At 39.3% G+C, this 12,868-nt stretch overlaps 1 protein-coding gene across 2 annotated transcripts in view; it reads right to left on the minus strand.

Annotated features, from left to right (window-relative positions):
- Positions 1-10,171: 10,171 nt before the first annotated feature.
- Rc3h1 (ring finger and CCCH-type domains 1) overlaps positions 10,172-12,868 on the minus strand; it is a 48,745-nt gene continuing 46,048 nt past the window's right edge. For both annotated transcript variants that reach the window (XM_059281098.1, XM_059281097.1), the window contains exons 18-19: positions 12,503-12,618; positions 10,172-10,578 (exon numbers count right to left, since the gene is read on the minus strand). In XM_059281098.1, coding sequence (XP_059137081.1) covers positions 10,428-10,578; positions 12,503-12,618 — 267 coding nt within the window. In that variant the 3' untranslated portion in view covers positions 10,172-10,427. The remainder of the gene's footprint in view (positions 10,579-12,502; positions 12,619-12,868) is intronic.

Below are 12,868 nucleotides of genomic sequence, written 5' to 3' on the forward strand. Positions count from 1 at the left end.
ATATCTTACATCTCACCATTTCACTAAAATTTACGTCTCTGATAGCCAGAATAGGATGGTTCTAAAATTCCCTGTCATGGTGAGCCTTACACAAGCATGTTCTTGGACCAAACAACACCAGCATCATCTGTGACCATGTTCCCCAGCTGAGACCAGCTGAAAGGGACTGAACCAGGCCACAGTGAATACCGTGCATGTGTGAGAGACATGCATAGTGTGTTCAGTAATGGTGAATAAAGAGGCACAAATCTAGATCTTTTATTCCCCGCATTTTACCCTCTGCTTACATTTTCTTTACTTTCAGAACAAGCCCATTTTATTTTTTGTTTTGATTTTTTTATTTTTATTTTTATTTTTGGTTTTTCGAGACAGGGTTTCTCTGTGTAGCTTTGCACCTTTCCTGGAACTCACTCTGTAGCCCAGGCTGGACTCGAACTCACAGAGATCCGCCTGGCTCTGCCCCCTGAGTGCTGGGATTAAAGGCATGGGCCACCACTGCCGGGCTATATTTTGTTTTGAGACAGGTCCCATATAGCTCAGGCTCTTGAACTTGCCATGTAGCTAAAGCTGGCTGGCCTTGAACTTGATCTTCCCAAGCACTAACCTGGAATTGTAGACTAGTGCCACCACACTTTGGCATGGTCTGCTCTCCAGCCGCCCTCTCAGAGTTATGACTGTCCCCGTTTCAATTCAGCCTGTTCCCTCAGAATTCACATACTTTCCTCCTACTGGGAATCTCCCATCTCTAACATCCATTCCCCTCTCCACGCTCCACACCTCACCTTGACTGCAGTTTCCTCACCAGCCACGCTGTGTAAATTATTATTATAGTTTTTGTCTTTTGGGATTGTGCTAGGATTCAAACCTAGGGCCTTGTACAACCAAGTTAAGTCTTGTTTAGTCTCACAGCTTCTTGTTCTGAAGATAGTTGCCATTCTTTGATAATTCTGCTTACTGTTGTCGTTATTTTATTGAATCAATCTCTATGTAGCTCTGGCTGGCCCGGCATTGAACTCTCTATGTAGACCAGGCTGCCCTTGAGACTCACCTGCCTCTGCCTCCTAAAGGCTGGGAATAAAGGTGTGTACCATCATACCCAGCAAGCTGAAGCTATTTAAAAAGCCTGTGTCAAGTTCTGTTATCAGAGCTCATTGAGAGCAGATGGCACTTTTCTTGTCTGCCATTTTGTTAAAGCATAATAAACTATAGGAATAGTTTAGTAGTTGGTAAATACACTTTTTGTTTTGAGACAGAGTGTAGCCCAGCCTCACCTGGAATTTAACTATGGAATGTAAATTGGCTTCCAAATCGTGTCTCTGGGGTGCTTCATTTGTGGGCATATGCCACCATCTCCAGCCTACTTGTTTGGGGAAGGGGCAGGGAAACAGGGTCTCTCTATGTAGTCTTGGCTGTCCTGGAACTTGCTATGTAGACCAGGCTAGCCATGAACTCAGAGATCTGCCTGCTTGTCTCTTGAGCGCTGGGATTAAAGGTGTGTGTCACCACCGCCTAGCACCTATTTCTTTTCTTTCTTTCTTTTAAAAAAGATTTATTTATTATGTACACAGTGTTCTGCCTGCATCCCAGAAGAGGGCACTGGATCTCATTATAGATGGTTGTGAGCCACCACGTGGTTGCTGGGAATTGAACTCAGGACCTCTGGAAGAGCAGCCAGTGCTCTTAACCTCTGAGCCAGCCCAGCACCTATTTCTTAAATGTTAAGTGTTCAAAACAAAAAGAGGTTGGTATGCATTTTTTTTTAATAGCCAACCAGGTTGGAAAGCATGATTGAACTAGCTGACCATCTCAGATTAGCTAGTCACAGGGATAAAACATCTATGCACACAAGACAAATTCCCTTTAGTCTATGTGAGTTTCAGCCCAACAGGTCAGACAGTGACTTTTATAAGCAGGGCAGGTCTAGTTTAAGTGGCAGACAGGTCTGGTTTTAGACTTTCCTCTCTAGATTTCATCATCTTCAAGGATGGCTCCAGCACTTACTATCTCATACCTTCTGAACTCCCTTTACTATGGCTCCTTCCTGTTGAGGTCCAATAGCGGTGGTCCCCAAATTTAGTAATTTGTTGACAGGAGGTATTACAACACCTCCATTGCTGGCAATGTAAATTCCAAACATGATCAATTTATGCATCTTAAAAAATATGGGGCTGGAAAGACAGCTCAGCGGTTAAGAGCACATGCCATTCATCCAGAGGACCCAGGTTCTAGTCTCAGCACTCATAATGGCTCACTGTAACTCAAATTCCAGGAAATCTGGTGCCTTCTTTTGGACGCCACAGGCACTCCCTGTGCATATGGTATGCAGACATACATATAAGCAAAACACTGGTACACATAAAAACAAACAAACCTTTAAAAGGCATTGTCTTACATAACTGTGTTATTACTATCAACTGAACAAAAAGATCCCCTTGGTTTTACCATCTAATATCCAACACATGACCATTCTTAATTACATAAATGTATCTGTTAAATGTTAGAATCTACTACATTGATTTCATCAATGTTTTGAAATGTGTAATAACTCATTTCCCCATTCTAGACCTTAAACATGTGCGTGTGCACCCGAGGAGAGGGCGCAGTGCTGGATCCCTGGAGCTGCAACTATGGGTAGTCCAGAGCTGCCTGATGGGAGTGCTAGGAATGAAATCCTGGTCCTCTGGGAAAGCAGCCAGCACTTTCAACTACTGAGGAGTCATCTCCTCCAGCCAGTCACCTCCCTTCATGCCACAAACTGTTAACTAATGCATGGCCTAGAAGAGACAATATAACTGTTCTGTTCCCTGCCAGAAGTGACCAACAAGGCTTCAGCGTAATTGGGAGTCAGTAAATAGACAGGTGTTTTGTCTGAGGAAGACCATTTTGCTTCGGCAGAAAGATGCTCTTGGCTTGATGAGAAGCCATAAACTCAAGCCGTGACAGCTTACCGAGTGCTGGCCCTCGCAATCTCAGAGCCACAGCACACCGAAGTGCACACTAATTCCCATGCTAGAGAAACTGGTGACTCCCAGTATTTGTACTTGCACAAATGAGCTTTTTAAAATTTTCATCAACAGTCCCCAGGAAGAGAGTAAGATGACAGACTCCTTTACAAGAAAAAGACTACACATTGTTCCTCCTCATTAATTATCATTTAATATAAATGCTGACAGAAAGCAGATAAAGACCTTGTAGACACTTTCATATATTTACAATCCAAAGGTGAATCACCTCCTTCTATTTGTTAAAATGAATCCTTTTATCCTTTTATCTGCAACTCACAAGAGCCTTAAACCCTAGTTAGGAGCAATGAGAGGCTGAGTCAGTTCCCAAAGTAATAAAGGAAATAGCATTTTAACAAAATGTGGCATCTTTAATAGAAACAACATGCACACAAATACAAAATTGAGAAAGAAGGCCTTAATCTTCTCAAAAATATGCAACAAGTGGAACATGTACTCATTCAGACCCAGAGTTCTGTAGCCCTCAACACACTCCTATTTCTTTTCTTCCACCTCATTGTTTTGAAGGCTGTTTAAAAGAAATGGAAATATTAAACAGATTAAACACGAAAGGGAATGTTCCATTTCAAGCAAGGCTTTTTTTTTTCCTATTCAAAAAGAACTTGCAGAAGATAATGCTCCAAATAAAATCTCAGGTTGGCCAGATGCTAAGTAGTCACGGGTTGGTGAGTTTCAACCCCATCCTTTGTTCTCTCTCAATTGGAAACATTTGGAAAACGTAAAGTTTCGCAAACTTCATTAATTTAAAAGTCAGCTGTTACTTTAAGGCTCAATTAAAAACAGTTCTGAGCAGGTGGGTAGAGAATGACATGCAAAGAATCGGGAACTGAGGCAATGGGAAAACAGGAATGTAAGAAAACCTTTAAAAATGGGTACTGATGTGGTACTGATTCTGAGACGGGAATTCACACTATCCAAAACTGCAATGCCATAAAGTCATCTCTATTCTGACTCCAATCTCTTGGGCTCCTTTACTAACTTAGATTACTTTTGTTAAGTATACCTCTGCAGGGCGAAATCACATACAATCAATACGATTGGTAAATTACACAAGCTCTATCCCAAGCAAATATGAATCAATGTTAAAGTCATTTTTTAAAAACAAAACAAAAGAACGAAGTAAAATCCACCCAAAAAGGTGATAATGACTGCAGAATGTCTCAGGAGACTGGTATGAGCCAAGAGACCAACTGATCAAAGTCAGGGAAGGGCGGCGGGGGGTAGAGGGGAAGGCACACATCAAGAGAACCTCACAACTGGAAAACGTTCAGGTGGGTGAAAGGTCTGTCCAGAACCTGCTCACTGTCTACATTACTCTGGAAAGTCATAGAGTAGGTTACTGAGGCCCGTGACCAGCGAATGCAATTTTCTCTTTCAGTTCTTTGACATCCACACGGCGGGAAAACAAAGAGTGGAAAGTCGGCAAAAATACGTATGGGGGGAAAATCTCTCAGGACTATATTGGCTAAATAGGGAATGTATAGCTGAAGAGCAAAGGCCTGTCAGTAGAGAAAAAAAATTTTATGGGGTGTAGTGGGTACCTGTTCCCACTACAATGGGGTGTTTGGATATGACTGTGAAATGCCAGCCAACCAACAGTCAGGCTATACCAATAAATTATAGAAATGACAATTGTTAAAAGGAAAACAAACAAAAACCCCAGACCATTATCCACCCAGTATTTGTTTGCATCCATTTCTCGACCTTTCACGCCCTCATTGGAGTGGGACCACCTGACAGTTTCCAGTTATCAGATGACTCTGTGTGCACTCACACCCTAACACGGGAGCCAAAGACTTGTGATCTGTCTACTCAGCAATAAAAGACAAAACACAAAACCAAATAAAGAGTCACCAGAAAGTGAGTCTTCAATACAAAATAAAAAGTCATCTTATCTACTAAATAACATACACCAAGATAACAAACTCCACAGGATTTAATTTTTCTAAATACACATTTTTTTTCTGACGCAGTATTGTCTTAAAGTTTAAGTTTTCCACCTTGGCTTACTTTCTTGTGAAAATGAAAGTTATTTTGCTCAAGGCTAAGTTCAGAGAAATTCAGTGTCTGGAACCAGAGGCTCAAAGAACAATCCCAGTGCTAAGGGAGGTCCCTTTATCACAGTGGGGTTCCCAGAGCGCTTTCCCACTTGATTCAGTGTAGCACTGAACACCTGCCCAGTGAGAACAGACCTAGTAGAAGGTACTCCTTCTAGGCTGGCAGTTCCCTCTTCTTTATTAATGTAACTACTATTACTAATCAATTAGAATATGTTATTTAGGAAAACACCGTTAGCAATTACAGAAATAGAATCTTAAAATTTCAAGTAACAAAAAGGTTTTATTTGAAATTTTACCTTTTGAAAAAAACAAACAAAAAACCCCCAAACCAGCTCTCTCTGAAGAGGCTCAGAAAAGCTGAATGAGAACTTAAAATTTACCAAAAACTCCCAGCAAGTCATTTCAGCAGTTAATTTTAAAAAGCTGAGCTGAAGAAATAAATATAAAAGCCTTAGCTGTCCAAGGTAAACATGGACGTGTTTCTGCAAAACAAGCATGCAGATAAAATGGTGACAGTAGTAGACTCCTGCTGTGTTCAACTCCATGGTGGAGACTAAATTGTCTCAGTGAAGTCGGTTAATCTGAGCTCTATTTCCAGGGGATGAGATCCCTTTGCAACACTATAAACATGTATTAACAATTAAGATTTTAACACACTTGAACCTTTTATAGGGCAAGAATGTAATAGTGTGTAATACTGCAGTTTATTTGCAAGGTCATTGATTCCTCCTTAAAACTAATTAGGTCATATCTTTTAATAAAATATAAATCATTACAGATGATTTTTTACACCAAGATTTTACATATTGAACTTTACTTGATTTTTAAAAGCCCAAATGGAGAATATGGTGAAATTTCATTCTATCACCATTTGTGCATATAAATAATAGCACACGAATCTCATTTAGTGAAAGTAAGCTGTCCCTGAACACAGCTGAACAGGTATTAACTACAGTTAGTTATGTCTCACAAGCCTCAAGCTCAGGAAAAATCCCTAGGCCCATGACTTGACCGTAGTGGAAGTACACTGTCCCTGTAGGCACAAGTGAAAGCACAGAAAACACAGAAGATGCTATTACATCAAGATAATCCCCAAAAGGGAGAGCGAGTTGCTTAAACAAATATTGTCAAGGATGATATTTACTGGTCTAGAGAAACTGATGAATTTTCATTACTTTTACATTTTATAAGGCCAGCTAACCTTACAGTTAACTTTAGACATCTACACAGTACAATCAACTTACAAATACTACCAGGTTTCATAATCAAAATGGCTACTATTTCCCCTAAAACCAAAACAGAGTAAAGCACAAGTCTTTGGCGCTCCTTAAAGAAATAGCAGGTTATCATTCTTTACCAGACCTTTGCTTGCCTGCCAGTAGGGCAAATATCACATCTGTGCATCACTGAGTAATAACGCCATTAGAAAAGGCAACTTCACAGAAGTCATTGGCTAAGCGAATTCATTTGAATGCTCTGTTTAGAGGCAGCAAACTGTCACTGTTACAGATTGGGTAAGTCAAGGGGAAACTGCAGAATGGCAAGGGGTCAGGAAGAAAAGAAAAAAGACAATCATGGGAAACTTAGGAACTAAATTTCAAGCTTCCACATCGAAGCTCATGGGTGTCTGATGGGATCATGTATCCAAGTAGCAAGTAAGAATCGCATCAATCTTCTGCTTTTAGGCAAAAGAATAAATACATGGAGAAAAAAACAACAGAAGGGAAGGAAGATGAGAGAAGGGAATAACCCACATTAATGCCATACCAAACGAGTTCTTACACATTCTGAGTAGTTGAATATTTGTAATTGATATTAATAATAGTGTCTTGTCACTACCAGAAACCTATGCTACAAGTTCTGTTTAATTAGAAAAGTAGTAAGGATGGCTCTTTGGTCACATCAGACTCTGTAAGTTATCTGGGTGAGGGGAGCTATTAGACTAATCTTGGGACTATAATTAGGAAAGTGAGTCCAGATATTTCATTCTCAGTTCTTTAATCATTTTCCAGAGACTCACTGAAAACAGAATGAAGCAAAGTACTTTATATATTCACTACAATAACACACTGGCTTTGTTTCTGAACAAGTATAATGCTCCTTAACCCTTCCAGAATTGTCCATGTTCATCTTAGATGGTTCTTGCTTTTAAATACAGTAAAAAGCAAATAGTCATCTCCAGAAGAAACCATTTAAGTGAAAAAACATACATATTGCTAAGCATGGTAGCACATGTCTGAAATCCCAGGGCTCAGGAGACTGAAGGATCTTGAGTTCAGAACCAGCTTGGGCTACATGGTAAAACTGTCTCAAAAAGGGGTGGTGCTGCTGTAAAAGTTCTATTTTCTATTTGATGAGTTCATTTTTTAATGTCTCTAAAGACACAAATAAAAATCAACGCTTTTCAGATTCTGACAAAAACAGCAGTTAAGAGTCACGAAGTTATGCTTCAATTTATTGTTGCCTCATAACACAAGATTTGTTAAAGGGAGAAAACATCCTCAAAGTCTTGGGGGTTTTATTGACTCCCTAAATCTGCCAGTGGGCACAAACAACGCCCCCCCCCAAAAAAAACACACCTAAGAACTGTAAGGAAAAATGACCAATTACTAAAACAGCAAAATTATAGGCACAGCATCTTTTGATTTCGACCTCACCCACTGGCTATAGAGACTGGGGCTTGGGGAACTTAGGCTACCATTTAAGAGACCAATTTTCTCCCTAAATGAAAGTAACATCTGAAGAGATACTAGTGCACCGCAGCAGAGTGCATGTTGGGGGTTTCACATACACCACAAAGGAAATTTACTTTTATTCTCAACTCCAACAAAACCAATAGGAAGATATCCCCCCCCCCCAAGTCATTCCAATTTCCAAAACAAACCACTTGCTTCTAAGACTTAGGAATTATCTGACATGTCCAAAGGAGATAAGATCTGCCCAAATCTGTCTACTGAAGGCAAAAGGCCAATAATGTGGCATTTTATAGATGTGCAGAAAAATAAAAATCCTGTCAGACATAACATTTCTTTCCTTCTCTCAATAAATAATGAGTACTTAAAGTATCTAAAGTATAAATGTAGAGATGTTTTATCTTTAAAAAAAAAAAAAGGCCAAAAAAAGCAAATGTACAAATGTATATTTAAAATTAAAAGGAAAATGTATGCATCAACTGAAAAATGCCTCACCGTCATTCAGTGCTTCTACCTCCCAATCAGTCATTTTATTGCAACAGCTGCGCTCATGCGAAGAAATCTTTAAAACATACCCAATATATATACAGATATAGCCATGTATATATGTATATATATATAATATATATATAAATTTTTATTTAAATAAAAAAGAAAGCTCGAATCCCAAGCCAATATGTGTATATCAAATCCTTGACCAGCCAGGTCTGTAGGGCATAATCAAATTCAATGTGAAATAGTATATAAACACGGTGCCTTGACTGGGCAAATTAAATAATCGCTACTCAAATGAGTGTTCTGTTTGGATTTCCTACTGGTAGGCAATGGCAGGACTATTTTACCCTTCCCACCCCACCCCCACCCACTTGTTTCCATTAACAACATGACAGACATAGAGCACAGACTGAGGTGGCTCTGACCTCAGCAGGAGTTAATGGGTAAGAATATAATAAATGAGAAAAAGATAAACTTTTGCTTTTACCCAACCAAAGCAATGCAGTAACTTATTACATAACCAGTGCTTTCTTGTTTAGTAGTATTATCTAGAAAAGGAAACTGGATGTCAGGCAATCAGAGGGACAGACTGACTATGAAATAGTCCCCCAATGAACTCATTTTACAGGGGCTTAGTAAATTAAGCATACAGTGGTAGCATTAGAATATGTGCAGCAGAACTAAGCAAAACTCCCTCCTTACTCTTTCATAACATTTTCATAAACATTTTTAATGTCAGAAAGCCAAGTCTAAAAGTCCATTTCAAGTTATTTAGTTATGCTAGTAATTCTGAGCAGCACAAGTAATCAACGCATAAACTATCTTCAAGACTCAGTTTTTATCTGCCAAATCTTTTTTGCTTTTGAATGGAAAAACAAAAATTCCATTGAAATAATGTGTCCCCATTTATTGAAGTTCCTATCAAATGTTAAGTTTAATTTTAACATTGTATGTATTTTATGTTTGTGTATGTACATGGACCCATGTGTGCCTGGTGCTCACAAGGTCAGAAGAGAGTGTCAGATCCCTTGGAACCAGAGTTACTGGCAGTTGTGAGCCACCTTGTGGGTGCTGGGAAGAACCTGGGTCCTCTGGGAGAACAGCCAGTGATCCTCTGCTGAGCCATCTCTCCAAGTTTTAGAACATGGGTCATTGTCCTGATTTTTTGAGCATTCTAGGGTTCCAATAGAAGTTTAATTTGTAAGCACAGCTCCAATTTTCCAATGTGAGTTCAACACAGGAGAACAGGAATTGTCTGTTTTCACTACTGAGTTGAAGCTCCTTTTTTTTTTTTTTTTTTTTTTTTCCCTTCTTTTTATTTTGGTTTTCTCCTGCCTCAGCATCTTGAGTCCTGGGATTACAGGAATGAGCCACCATGCTCAGTTTAGAGTTCATTCTTAAGGTAATCTACATTCAAATCTAATGAAGCAATGTAAACACCAAACAGGCTTTCAGATTTTATGGAGAGAATGCAAGGAATTCTTAACATGGAACTGTGTAGCTGTAACAATCAACTGCCTGTTGAAATCTCTGCAAAGTGGAAACTAAAACCCTACCCTACTCAAACAGTCATGAAGCTAGTGATCCAGAAACAGGTGGGTGTAGGTGTGGGGGCGCTGAAGAATAGCTCTAAGAAAATTAGTTTGCTGCACAGTTTCTAATAACCCAATCTAATATCACAGAATTCTTGGAAACAGTGCTTTTAGTTTACAGTGTTGTGAGAGTTGGAAAGGACTGGGAGAAAAGAATTATACACTGGGTATGTAATAATACCAAAATACAAGAAAAATCTACTTCATTAAGATCATACAATTAATCAAACAGAGTGTATATATAATATCTTCTTTTTTTTTTTAAAGCCCTGGATCCAAGGCGTCCAAAGTTATTAAAATAAAGTTCATTCACAGAACAAAAACAAATTTAATCTGAATTGCTTGCAGATACTGCTAATTTTCTTTTTCTTTAAATTAAAAAAAAAATGCATTAATGTGAACTATGTGCAGGGTTTGTTTAGTAGTGGTGTTGTGCACATTGCCTCCGGTGCTCTTCCTGGATTTCACTGACCACTCAGAGAAAAAGTTAGAAGTTGTCCATTCTTCTATCCTATGTCCCACGAGCTGATGAGGAGCAGAAGGTAGAAGCAGGGCACCCATGTTCTAGGGAGCAGAACTGGAAGTAACTCCTGTTCTCTGGGAATCATTGTTATGGCCTCCTCCCTCAGGGTCTTCTGATAGGTTCAAAGAGCTGGTCTGGTTTGATAGGAGGCTGAGATTCTCTTGTGTCAAAGCCGATCCATTCGGTACATCACTATTAATTACATAAAAAAAAGTTGGAATTTTTAAAAGGAGAAAAGCAAATACTCTGAATAAAATCCAATCAACAGGGCTTATCATTTAGTATTGTACCAAAAATTTGAGTCACAAGTGGTTACACATGACGTTAGTCCAAGCAGGAGCCAGAATCAGGCTGATCTCTACCATCTTTAGGCTAGTTTGGTTCCAGGCCAACCAGGCCACACAACGACTCCATCTCAAACAAATAACCCAAATATACAAACAAACAAACAAAAAAAACTAGAAATAGCTTCCAAATTTTGATTATAATTCCTCTACTACACTGTAGCATATTGTGATAAACTAAAGCTGGCAAGCTCCTGTTCTATAAATACAGGTTTTGTCAGAACACAACCTGCCCATTTGCTTATGTATCTATTCCACTTACACATTAGAGGACTGAGCTATAACAAACAGGCATGGTGGTACCCAGCACTTGGTAGGCAGGAGTAGGTGGTAAGAGACTCCCCCTCAACCGTCAACATCAAGACCGACACCTTAAAATAGTTGCTGCCGGGCATTTAAAAAAAAGTGCTGACCTCTGATTTACCAAGCTTATTTGTATAGGAATTTATTTATTAAAAAAAAAATTTTTTTATTCATTTTACATACCAACCACAGATCCCTCTCTCATCCCTCCTCTGGCTCCCCTTCCCTGCCCTCCCCTAACAAGGTAAGTTCTCCCATGGGGGGACAGCTAAGCCTGGTACATTCAGTTGAGGCAGGACCAAGCCCATTCCCTATGAGAATTTATTTTTAACCTAAGACAGCATATAGATTTAAAATAGCTGAAACCTCAGAAGAGAACAGAACAATTAGAAATTCTTTGTGTTTGTTGTTGTTGTTTTTAAGACAGGGTCTCTACACAGCCCTGGGTCTCTTGGAACTCACTATGTAGAGCAGGCTGGCCTCAAACTCACACAGTGAGTGCCAGAATTAAAGGTATGTGCCACCACATCTGGCAACATTAGAAATTCATGTTATAGGTCATGAGGAGGGCGACACAGGACTATGCATTCAAATGCCTCAAAGATGCCAAAGAAAATAAAGAAGGATAAAAGTAAATTAATTAGCATGTTATGAGAGCTCAAATTAAAGACATGGCTAGGAATGGCCTAGAGATAGTGGTGCACACCCTTGATCCTGCCTTGTCTCAAAAGACCAACAAAAACCAAATCTACCCACAACACTAAGCAAGGCTAATTAATTGCTAAGTGCCATTAAAAGTCAGGAAGATAATGATGGGAGGTAGAATTAGAGGTGCTTTGAACAACTTGTAGTATCCTGTTAACCTTCTCTCGCCCACGGCTTACTTGTTGTGATATAACTGAGACGGAGGAGGCCACCCTGGAGTAGAGCCTAGTGGTGAAGTGTGCTCAGAATTTCTGAGGCCGACTTCAACACCCAGCATGAAAACAAGATAAAAACAATCACAAAGTGGTGGGCTTTTATTTATTACATTTCATTTTTACAGTGAGCCTATATTTTGTTTTTTAATTCAAAAGCTATACTTAAACAACGAGAAGGAAATATAACCAGAAAACGTATTTGTTAGGAATTAACAGAGCTAAGTTTTGTAATTTCTAGATTTAGTAAAAACACATTCTCTTCTCCTGCTGGGAGGTGGTGGCACATACCTTTAATCCCAGCACTCAGGAGGCAGAGGCAGGAGGATGGATCTCTGTGATGTGGAGGCCAGCCTGGTCTATAAAGTTAGTTTCAAGACAGTCAGGGCTACACAGAGAAACCCTGTCTTCAAAAACCAATATATTCATATTCTTTTCTCACTATACAAAAAAATAGTCTTTAAAAAATCATAACGTACTTTGGGTATGGCCAGATAATATAACTATTCTCTTTCATATATAGTTAATAGGACTATAGAGGGATCCTTTTACCTGAATGTCAATGTATGGTCTTCAGCTGGGACTTTGTTGTGTGGCTCTGGCTGTCCATTTTCTGCTTGCTTACTTGTACCCAGTTTGCTTTTCATGTCCAAAGAACACTGGCTCTCCTTTAAAAGAAGAGGAATGAAGTCAGTAACCTGTGTGTAACAGGATAGTGCAGACACAGACAACACAAAGTGATGATCAAAGAACAAATCATTCTTAAGTTTTATTAAGAAGTAACAACAAAAACAAACAGGCAGATGACAGAGTATTCACAAAAGCATAACAGTACAACCTACCTTGTCACTATCTTAGAAACATGCCATAAACTAATACTGAAAAACACCACAGAGAACAGTGTATAAGCGATAACTC

This window comes from Peromyscus eremicus, chromosome 15 (genome assembly GCF_949786415.1).
Source record: "Peromyscus eremicus chromosome 15, PerEre_H2_v1, whole genome shotgun sequence".
Taxonomy (NCBI): Eukaryota; Metazoa; Chordata; class Mammalia; order Rodentia; family Cricetidae; genus Peromyscus; species Peromyscus eremicus.